This window comes from Oratosquilla oratoria, chromosome 3 (genome assembly GCF_046742065.1).
Source record: "Oratosquilla oratoria isolate Oo_2021 chromosome 3, ASM4674206v1, whole genome shotgun sequence".
NCBI classification, from domain to species: domain Eukaryota; kingdom Metazoa; phylum Arthropoda; class Malacostraca; order Stomatopoda; family Squillidae; genus Oratosquilla; species Oratosquilla oratoria.
This window is the reverse complement of record NC_134779.1, coordinates 32642851-32654005: the sequence shown is the minus strand read 5'-3', so window position 1 is coordinate 32654005 and position 11155 is coordinate 32642851. Positions and strand designations below refer to the sequence as shown.

General features: G+C 39.6%; 1 protein-coding gene across 1 annotated transcript; it reads left to right on the top strand.

Annotated features, from left to right (window-relative positions):
* The first annotated feature begins 4112 nt into the window (after window positions 1-4112).
* On the top strand, window positions 4113-10492 carry LOC143019575 (protein N-lysine methyltransferase METTL21D-like). Its single transcript, XM_076175355.1, has 4 exons — window positions 4113-4375; window positions 6789-6873; window positions 7223-7412; window positions 9627-10492. Exons 1-4 carry the CDS (start codon window positions 4204-4206, stop codon window positions 9849-9851), a joined length of 672 nt encoding a protein of 223 aa, XP_076031470.1. The 5' UTR covers window positions 4113-4203; the 3' UTR covers window positions 9852-10492.
* The last annotated feature ends 663 nt before the right edge of the window (window positions 10493-11155 follow it).

Sequence of the window (11155 nt, the reverse complement as noted above, 5' to 3'; positions counted from 1 at the left end):
TATCCCAAGCCATTCCCAACGGCATTCAACCATGTTGTGAATATATATATAGCAAATAGCAATACTAAACTCGCTACACAAGCAGGGTATAAACAGATTGTTAGGGTTCTAGAAAATATTTATGCGAAAGGTACCGCTGTAATTTGACTACATAAAAGTACAGAAAAAGATCAAGATTGAGGAAGGAGTACGGCAATGTGATACAATTTCACCCAAATTATTCACTGCTTGCTTGGAAGAGATTTTCAGAAGGTTGAGATGGGAAGAGAAAGGTTTCAAGATTAATGGCGAATATTTGAACCACCTAAGATTTGCGGGTGACATTATTCTTATTTCAGAAAGAGCAGAAGACTTGCAAAATATGCTGAGAGATCTGAACAAAGAAAGTCTCAAAGTAGGTTTAAAAATGAATAAGAGTAAAACCAATGTAATGTTCAACACGAAAGTTCGAATTAAAGAGATTATATTCGATGGTGAGAGTCTTAAAGAAGTTGAATAGTATAATTGTTTAGGCCAGGCGGTGAAAGTGACAAAAAATTATGATAATGAAATAAAAAGACGTATGACAATTGGTTGGAAAGTGTTTGGTAAGTATTATAAAATTCTGAGAGGCTCTCTAACTTTACATTTGAAACGTAAAGTTTACAATCAATGCATTCTGCCAGGAATACTCTCCGGGTGTGAGACTTGGAGACTGACGAAGGCGATGGAGACAAAGCTAAGGACTGCACAGAGGAGAATGGAAAGATCAATGAAGGGAATAACGCTGAGAGACCGAAAGAGAGCAAGTTGGGTAAGAGAGCAGACCAGAAAGATAGTGATGAGGTAGTAAAAGAGAGGAAGTGGAATTGGGCAGGTACATTAGTGCGAAAGACTGATGAGCGATGGAGCAAGTGTGTGATAGATAAAGCCTTTACATAACAGACAAAACCCATGCTAGCACACCTGCGCTCAAGTCACCATATGCCATTGAGCCAATACCAAGACAAAATTGTCTTGACCACATATCTGTCCCTCTGGGAGGCTGTTGCCGGTTTCCTGGAGGCCGCGGGTCTTCTAAAAGAGAGACGGAGGACAACGGATTGATTGATTGATTTTATATTTTCATTTGTTTATTTTTATTAATTTATTTTTTCTATATCTTATCAATTTATTTGTTTACATTTGCATAATCAAAGTGTCAGTTAACTACTCCACATTGTCAAAATAGTCTCAACCAACCGTGACCTGGTCGTGACCTCACTTTGGGTCAGCTGAGGTCACGAATTGGGTTTTGCTCTGACGACGCTCGCTCCTGCGAGGCCTCCGGAGGACGTCGCCGCCGAGTGAGAGAGATCTTCGTCAGCGCGTCTTCAGCGACCCTCCCAGAAACGAGATTCCGCAGGGATTCCCCCCCTTGCCGGCTAGCGGCCTCAGGAAAGAAAAAGGACTTTCGGCATCGCTCTGGATCGAAGACGGCAGTGGAGCGTCGGGTCTCCTTAGCCCGCACCGTAAAAGTCCGCCGGAGGAAGAACCTCTTCAAGCGAGGTAACGGCGGCGCCGTTGGAATACGGGTCTCATTAGCCCTGACCAACGGCCGTCTTCTTCGAGAATGGGCCTCCCGTGCCGACCCGGGAGACCAAGATCTAAGAATATAAGGTCTAACCACTTCCGACCGAATTTCGAGGGAGTTGGCGCAGCGGGCCCGTGAACGTCACCTGGCTGTTCAAAGTGGGGTTAGCGGGTCCTATAGCTGTCAGTTGAAGCTGGTCCGTCGTTCGAAAATGACGTCGCCTTCGCTCGCACTGCTCCACGCAATTAGTTATATTCTGACAAATATTATATAAAATATATAATATATAAAATATTATAGTTCCTGTGTATATATATGAATATATAATATATATGATATATAATATATATATATATATATATAAAATATTATAGTTCCTGTCTTCCTTGGCGTTTCACAGTTTTCTTCAGTGTATCAAGCCAAATGACGTCAGAAGCTGCGCAGAAGAATGTAAACGGTCTGACCTGTATATCTAGACCTTGCGGGAGACCTCAGGATCGTCTGAGACACCGTGAAACTGATGGAATACGGGTCTCATAAGCCTTGACCACCGTGCCTCGGTTGGATTGGAATCCTTCGGCACTTGGCTTGGTGCCACTGCCGAACAGAGACCAGACCGTCGAAAGCTCCTTCGACAGCCCTGGGACGCTGGTCTGTATTGGCTATGGGTCTTATTAGCCCAGACCAATACCCTTAGTGGAATCGAAGGTTCTTGGGGAGAACTGGAGGCGTCAGAAGAAGCCTCTCGTAACTCCTGGTGACCCCACACACACATTTACACAAACATATTTACATATACGCTTATACGTACACACACATTGCACACATACGCACTAACATAAACATAAGCACATTCACACATATACATACCTACACAAACAAATACACACACTACACATACACGTGTGGGGTTCCCCTCAGCTGAATAAAAACATCTGGCTATAGGCAAAACATTCATATGACGTTGACTTTCCTTTAGTTCTTGCAATCCTCAAAGTGTTTCCTCAACCATTATAGTCTTTATCGCACGCCGGACTAAGGAAATTTTTATTCGAACAACATTCAAAGAAAAAGTAAGAAAGTGCAATGAAGAGAGTAAAAGAGAAGGAAAGAGGGAGGCTGTTTCTATACTAATTCGTTGGCTTCTATTTTCATTTTTTAATCAGTCTTAAAAAATACGTGGCTCTAGTCCGTAGGGGGTATCACTAAAGTCCCGATGCTTTAACGACACAGTCACGTGACCCTCGTCTCAGCGACCTTCTTCGTCGACCTCGGGTCAACCTTTCGGGTCGACACTAACTTTCGTCGACATCGCGAGGAAGGTCGACGCGCTATATCGATGACATCGACGCGACTTGACTTCGAAAGGAGCTTCCCTTAGTGCCAACAGGACCTGTGGTCTCAAATTGCCCTCAACACCCCCCCCCCCCAGGGAGGGGACATTTTGCCAGGGCAATGTTGAATTCGGGGGATGACCAAAAAACATTTTTTTCTCCTAGTCTTAAAACGATTGGGCCCCTGATGGGTTCTCGAGGACTTTGTCCTGGCTAGCGGCAGGCGATTTTATTCAACTCGAGGCGAGGAACCTGTGCATGTTCATGGATTCGTCACATATTGAAATGAACTATTATTTATTCATTTATTATCATAATCTATTAATTTTTGTCAGACCATCTTGGAGGAGACTTATATTAGTATTCATAAAAATAACTATATAAAAAATCTCTCATTTTCTAAAGTAAGGAAATTGTGACATTTGGTCAACAGTCTTGGAGTTCTGTGGATCCAGTGGAGTTCTGTGTAGATCCGGTGGAATCCTGTAGATCCGGTGGAGTCCTGTATATCCGGTGAGGTCCTGCCGAAAACAAAGTCCCTTGCGAAGCAAGGACGGGCGCAGCCGGTGGCTGCTCGTTAGAAAACCAAAAGGTATGTTAAACCAATGGCTTTGACAAAGTTGGTGAAATACACACATTAAACCAGTCGCTACAAAATGGGTCGGGGTGACGCAGAGAATAAAATCGCTTGGCGGCAGCGATAATAGAGTGAAAAGTGTGCCACTCAATAATAATGATAATGATAAAAATTCAGTGAAATTTCAATCTTCCATCATCCGTTTTATCCCTTTTTTTCTTTCCCATCTTTATCCTTCTTTCTCCTCTCTGTTTCTTTCCTTTCTTCCCCTGCTGTTTTCTCATTCCTCGCCCTGTTTTTTAATTTTATTTTCTAATGCCTCGCTTTTTATTTTTCCTTCCCCTTAATGTAATAGTTACGTTTCGCTGTGCGCGTATTCTTTTTAACCCGTCTTGCCATTTCGTTATATTTGGATCTAAGTTAGGTCACATTTACTTTAATTCGGATAACAGACGAAAAATATTGCAAAGGAAACAGTTTCTAATTTTCCCTATTTGTAAATGTATTATTTATTCAGATAAGTGTTTGTTTATTTCTCAAATATTGCATTTCCATAATTACTGCCTAATTTGACGACTTTTCCAGAAAAAATGGTGTAAGTAAAAAGTAACAAAATGTACCAAACTTTGTTATGGCTAGAGAATAACAAAACGTATTTGTACCAGTGTCGTCGGAGATTCATAAATCTCGAAAGTAAAAAATTAAGCCACCTACCAAAAAGGCTCACCGAGTAGTCGGAGATGGAAAACGGGGCAGAGTTTATTCGGGATATAGAACTCGAATCTGTCAATGTGACCCTTAATATTATCCAGGAGAGTGTTGGTGATGTTGGTTGTGTCGTTTGGGATGCAGCCATCGTGCTATGTAAATATCTTGAGGTGAAATGTGCTAAGAATCGTTTAGCATGTAAGGGTGAGTAAATGTGATGGATTTGTTAATTATTTTTGCTAGTCCTTTTTGAGGCATGGCCTATTATAGAATCAGTGTCCTGTTTTCAAGAAAATTATCCAGCGATGCTGTCTTGAAAAGTAAATGATCATGTTTAAGCATCCCTAAGAGGTGTATGGGGGGAAATTATGCGGTCATTTGAAAACAAAATAGGCCATCGTACAAACTAAACATGATTATTCCTTTTCATGACGCCCCAACGACAACAAATATATGATAGTATCATAATTAACTTTCTAAAACTGGGCGTCTGCTCAATAAAGTTAATCGACGCTGTAATGTAAACATTGAGCCACTCCGGCGGGTTGTGGCGGAAACGGCAGTTTTCTAATGACTTATATTTCCCTAAAAATTTGGGGAACGTTGAAATTTTCGGAGTTAATTGGATGGGGGTGATGGAGGCACATGGTATATGAACACTATAGTAAACATATTTTCGGGATACCCAAGTAATATTGATGATCGAAATTATAAGAAATGCATGTCTAAGACATTAACCAATAGTTGATTTGAAAAGGGGTAATTGATCGAAAGTGTCCATACAACTAATGGTATTTCTTTTTCATATGATATATGTCATATTTAGATTGGTAGGTCAATTTTAATCTCTAAATAATCTTTGCAAGTTACTCCTAGGGAATTATATCCAGGTGGGGGTTAGGGAAGCTTTCCCTCCTGGGGAAAAAATATGCACCTTTGAGGTGGGGTTTGGGTGGTAAACACGACCTGCATGGCAATGTTCATCCCACGGGTTTGGAGGGGAGGGGAGGGGGTGTTTGTGTGTAGGGTTGGGGGGAGTTACTCTCATCTAGGTAATACACCCACCCACTAAGAACTCTAGGAATTGAAAAACCTGATTTGGAGGTCCACCTGGCTATGTAATATGCACTCCACTGTGGGTTCAGGAGGGGTGTGCACCTAGATTGGATTTGGTTAGGTCATATCAGAAAAGGTTAGGTAAGGTCAAGTATGATATAGATAGGACAAAAACAATATTTCCCAATTGTTTTTTTGATTTGAAAAATTCCTTCATTTATTTCTATCAGACATAACTAAATTTGCTTATTTCCCCCAAACTTAAAGCCCCTGATTTCACAAAGTGGCCCCCAGATTGTTTGGGCAGTGGGTGAGGGCAAATACAAAATAATTTATTTCTGATAGAAATAAACATGTGTTCAAATTGGCAAAAAAAAAATAATAAACAAATAAATAAATAAATAAATAAAAATAGAAATAAATAATAATAATAATAATAATAATGATAATAATAATAATAATGAGATGATATGCTTTCAAAGCTCATGTATATGGACACTTCCTAAGTTGATTTGGAGGTATATATATCATGTGGGATTTATTAATATACATGTATTGAGGTCAGTACATAGAAAGTATAAATGTATGTTTGGAAAACCCAACTAATAGTTATTTAAAATTATATATATATATATATATATATATATATATATATATATTTTTTAAACCCAACAAATAGTTATTTATGAATATATATATATATATATATATATTTTTGAAAACCCAACCAGCAATTGGTTTTCAAATGTATATAAAATGCAAGAACCCTCAGTTCCACCTATCCATCCTCAAACACAACCATTGAAAATAGGTATCTGTAGTTGCTCAGTTAAAACAATAAATATCTGCAGTTATAGAAGGGATGAATTCCAATTAGTTGTTAACAGTGGGGCACCAGGTGGATGAATATATAAGGTTGGCATTGCCAGTATATAATAATAATGATAATACACCTTGGTATGGAATGTGTTTATGTATGATTTGTGTGATAATCCCTGGAGGTGACTGGTGGTAATTGGTAAGCCTGCCTACCCAGTAAGTGGGAAGTCTTGCGTTTAATCCCCAGGTAATGCCAGATTTTCAGTGATGTTCCCAAACTCACCTTGGTACACACACTTGGTAGGTGGGAGGTCTTGGGGGTAGAGATGTGCAGGTGGTCGCTGGAGGTGACAATAATGTAATTGGTAAGCAGCATAACTGGCAGGTAGGAGGTCCTGGGTTTGATCCCAGGGCGGTGCCAGCTTTTCACTGATGTGTCCTACCTCAACTTTAATTTATTATTTGTTTTTCAACTTTAACATCTCACCCCCAAGCCAATTCTCTCTTCTGGAATGCTCCAAAGCCCTTCAGAAGGGAGGAAGAAACCACATTCCATGTTTCCCAAAATAAAAGGGATATTATAGAATAAAGTTAATAACAAGCTCTCTGATACCATTGATATACAGCTATGCCTTGTGGAACATTTTGCTTTTTTTTATCCTGGTAATGCATACTGTCTGAAAATTATCCATCGTGGCCAATGGTAGCCATTATTGTTGATATATATATTGTATTTCCACAGGAGACCCTCTTGATCTGGAAGGATGCAGTGTACTGGAAGTAGGAGCTGGTACAGGTGCAGTCGGCTTGACAGCAGCAGCTTTGGGGTAAATCCAAATATTTAACCTATTCCCACATGTCTGCCTAAGAATATATGTAGGCTCATCTTCAGTTTTGTAGTGTATTTGATGTACATTTTTCAAAGAATAATATCAGTAGTTAATATTATAATACATGTACATATACCAAAAGGCTTATCCCTCAAATAAGGGGATGATTGTTTTGAAGCATACAACCATCCCTACCTGTCCCACACCCATCTCTCCCACCATTGCCCTTCTCATCTTAGCACTCAAGGGATGTATAAGTAAAAGAAGGTGGAAAACCACTGATTTAGAACATATCATTAAGCTCTTAGTTTGCTAAGTTGCATATTTTATTTTTTCTTTCTTGCAGAGCTGCCTCTGTAACTGTAACGGACCTTCCTGAGTTTATACCCTTAATGAAAAAGAACATTGAAAAGAATAAGGAACACCTTAAATGGACAATGGAAGCAGAAGAACTTGTATGGGGTAGGGAAGAACACCTTCAGAAGTTTAGGCAGCCTGACATTCTTTTAGTTGCAGATTGCATTTACTATGATCAAGTAAGTTTGTTTTCTCCCAGTATATACACGGATGGGGTAGTATGAGAGATAAATGTGAGGGTGATGGGCAGGGGTTGGAGTTGATTAGTGGAGTGGAGGGAAGTGGAAGGTGAGCTAATTGTTATTTGCTGATGACACTGTACTTGTGGATGGGTCAGAGGAGGGTCTAAGGAAGTTAGTTTTGGAGTTTGGCAAGGTGTTTGATAGGAGAAAATTGAAAAAAGATATATGTAAAAGTAAGGTAATAAGATAGACAAGGGTGGCAGTGAGTTCGAGGACTTAAAGGAGTTAGGGTAGAGGAAGTGGATAATTGTATTTAAGGTCACATGTAACGGGCAATGAAAGAGTATGGGTGGAGGTAAAATATATAATGAGGGAAGCAAATATCTTACTTGTAGGGGAATGGAAAGTGTTGTAAGAAATAGTTATCTAGGGATGAGCACAAAGAGAAGACTATGAAGGGATGATTGTGCCTATAACATTGTATGGAGCATAGACTTGGAATGTAAAGGAAGCAGAAAGGAGAAATTTGTGTTGAGAAGTATGATAGGTGTTACAAGGATAGATAGAGAAAGGAGGTGAGGCAGATAACAGGGGGAAAGGGAGCAGGGAGATAGGGTTGATGAAAAATTACTGGGATGGTTTGGACATACAGAAAGAATAAGTGAATAAAGACTAGCAAAAAGAATGAGTGTGGAAGGCAGAGGCAGAGGGAATGAACTTGAAGAGAAGATGGAGAATGAGATGGGTGGATTGAGTGAAGTGGGCCTTGGGTAAAAGATGAATGTCTGTTGAGCAGGGAAGGGAGAGAGGGGAGGAGGTAGATGTGAGTGGAAATTGATTGTGAATGGATGATAAACTGATGTGGTCCAAAGGGATCTCTCCATATCTTTCCTATTTACTTGTGAGGGGATGGGGATGGAGGATCACCAGGAAGCAGTGGAGATAAAACAGCTTTGGCTCTTGGGTCTTGCTACGGAGATGCTGTGTCTTACTGCGTTGTTTCTGACCCAGGGAGTGGGTAGGGGCCAGGGCTGGCCCATCATCCAGAAGGTGCTAAGTGATTTTTAAAAGGGAAATAAATGGGTGTAGGTTGAGTGGAGGGTGGATGCACACCTTGGCTGGCTATTTCCTTTATAAGAGGGAAGAAGGCATATTATGGTATATAGATATGGTAGGATGGGGTAATTGGGCCATCACTGGGGTAAATGGGCCATATAAAAGTTATTCGTGTATTAAAAATGATGTTACAACTGGTAAATAAAATTCCGGTAAAATGGAGGTAGATATTTATTCAGATTCAGGGTAAAAGTGAAATATTTTAAAACCAATTTTGATTAAAAAAATTAATAACTTTTATATGGCCCCAGTTATGGCCCGATTACCCCTATCCTACAGTAGGTAACAATTAGCTAGCACTGCCTTATAATAAAAACTAAGTTTCTATGTATTTGATCTGAAATGTACATATAGTAAATCCTCAATATAACGGACGATATGGGGACGGGTCTGTCGTTATATCTGAAGATCCATTATAACTGAGGATCCGTCATATCTGATGGAAATACCGGACAGATCTGTTATATCCCAAAGTTTGTCCGGTATTAGAAATTGGTAGGATTAGAAATAATAGTAAACCCTTGATATAACGTATGATATGGGGACAGGGTTCTATCGTTATATCTGAAGATCCATTATAGCCAAGGATCCTTTGCTATAACGGATGAAAACCCGTTATAGCAAGGGTTTGTCTGGTCAGATTTTTTGTCCGTTATATCTGATATCCGGTATATCGAGATGCGTTATATCAAGGGTTTACTGTATATACAAATGTTGCAAGTAGCAGTGAATGGAGGAGTGGATGTTGAAGTGAATTTGTAAAGGGCCTTTGGTTTATATATACAGGTCTTCTGTACTGTATGATGCATTGGTATATGATGTTTCACTATACAGCCACTCTAATATGCTTGTACTGTATTACTATACATCTGGCCTGTTTCTCATTTGCAATGAACAGGTTAAGCAAATGTAATTTTTAAAGTGATCACTGCCTCTATTTTTCCAATAAAAGTTCACTATTCAATCCATCACCATATAATTAAGTTTTCAAGAATGTAACCAATCATATTGCAATGGAGACCTGTACAGTCATAATGTTGAAAATTGTGGTTCAATATAAGCTTAGACTCTACAAGTTTTTATTTTTCTTTGCAGTCCTTGGAACCCCTTGTAAAGACACTCACAAAATTGTGTAGTCCTTACACAGTCCTGTTGATGAGCTATGAAGACCGTACTGTAGGAGACAAACCTCAGCTCCAGAGAGATTTTTTTGATCTTATGGAGAAAGATTTCATCGGCAAGGAAGTTCCTCAAGATGAACTCCATGAAACTTTTCGCTGTGATGAGATTCATATTTACCAGTTTAAAAAAAAAAAGTGAAGTGGCAACCTGAGGCATTTACACATACAGTGAGACCTCTCATTAACGGACGTTAATAAGCTGTGTTTGCGGTGTTTTTGCTGTGTTTTCGGTGTTTTTGGTGCTGTGCAATCATTATGCCACCCAAAAACCACTCCAAATCAATGGATTATTCACATCACCGGACACCGTTACCCCCCCCTTTTAGTCCGTTAATGAGAGGTCAATCTGTAATGTCACTTCTCTCAGGGAACCTCTGCTGTTTGTGAGTAACCCCTACTGTAGATAAAGCCTAATGGGCCATTCTGTCCTGGGACTGGGTCCAGGATATTGACTACAGTAGATCTATAGGTCCACCCATTACATTCTACTGGCTTTCAAAATGCTACAGGGTGCCATGCAAGTGGTATGAAAGACTACAGATTAACTAAGAAACAAAGGTATAAAATCTATGTTACTAGGTTTTGCCATGTAAGTGGTATGAAAGACTACAAATTAACTAAGAAACAAAGGTATAAAATCTATGTTACTAGGTTTTGCCATGTAAGTGATATGAAAGACTACAAATTAACTAAGAAACAAAGGTATAAAATCTATGTTACTAGGTTTTGTCATGTAAAAATATCCCATCCTAGATTTTATATGAAATAGTCTCAAAGCATTGCTGAAGTTTTATTGCAACCTATAAGGATTATGACAGTAAACTGAAGTTACTCTTCATTTACAAGGTGACTGAGGGTCAGCCTCTCAGGGCTCCACCTCCTGATGTGAGTGAGGGGGTTGATGGGTTTTGAAAATGGGCAGCTTTGCTCTCCATCTTGCTGGACCACTGCATGCAAGCATCATTGGTTGTAATTCCATTTCTTCACCTCGGAATTAGTCACCATGCACTTCAGTAGATGCTGCTGCATAGATGGTCTTATTAATACAACTAGGAAATGCTATCCTCCCAGTGGTATGACAGATCCAATTCTGGGCCTTATCCTTGATGACAGTTACATGGATTCCCTACTTTAAAAGTCTGAAATTTCTCTCTCACCAATCTGTTCATTCAAAAGCTGTTGATGCATACACCACAGAGTTGGTTATGCAGTAATGTCCCCAATTGAAACAAGATCCAGATCCTTCTGCTTAGTGCCTCAGTCTTCACTACTGACCTCTTTCCCATCCTTGCTGTCCTATATATTACACAAAACAAATGATCCCAACCCCTGCATCACATGTAATATTGTATTAGATTCACTAAGTACCCAACAATCAATTTCCACCCTTAAGTCCCACCACTCGCTGGTCCATAAAATCCATTCACAGATCATTCAGATCAC

Coding starts and splice junctions, on each gene's coding strand:
- LOC143019575 (XM_076175355.1), top strand. CDS start 4,204: ATGGAAAACGGGGCAGAGTTTATTCGGGATATAGAACTCGAATCTGTC. Junction 4,376..6,788: donor GAATCGTTTAGCATGTAAGG/GTGAGTAAATGT, acceptor GTATTTCCACAG/GAGACCCTCTTGATCTGGAA. Junction 7,413..9,626: donor ATTGCATTTACTATGATCAA/GTAAGTTTGTTT, acceptor TTTTCTTTGCAG/TCCTTGGAACCCCTTGTAAA.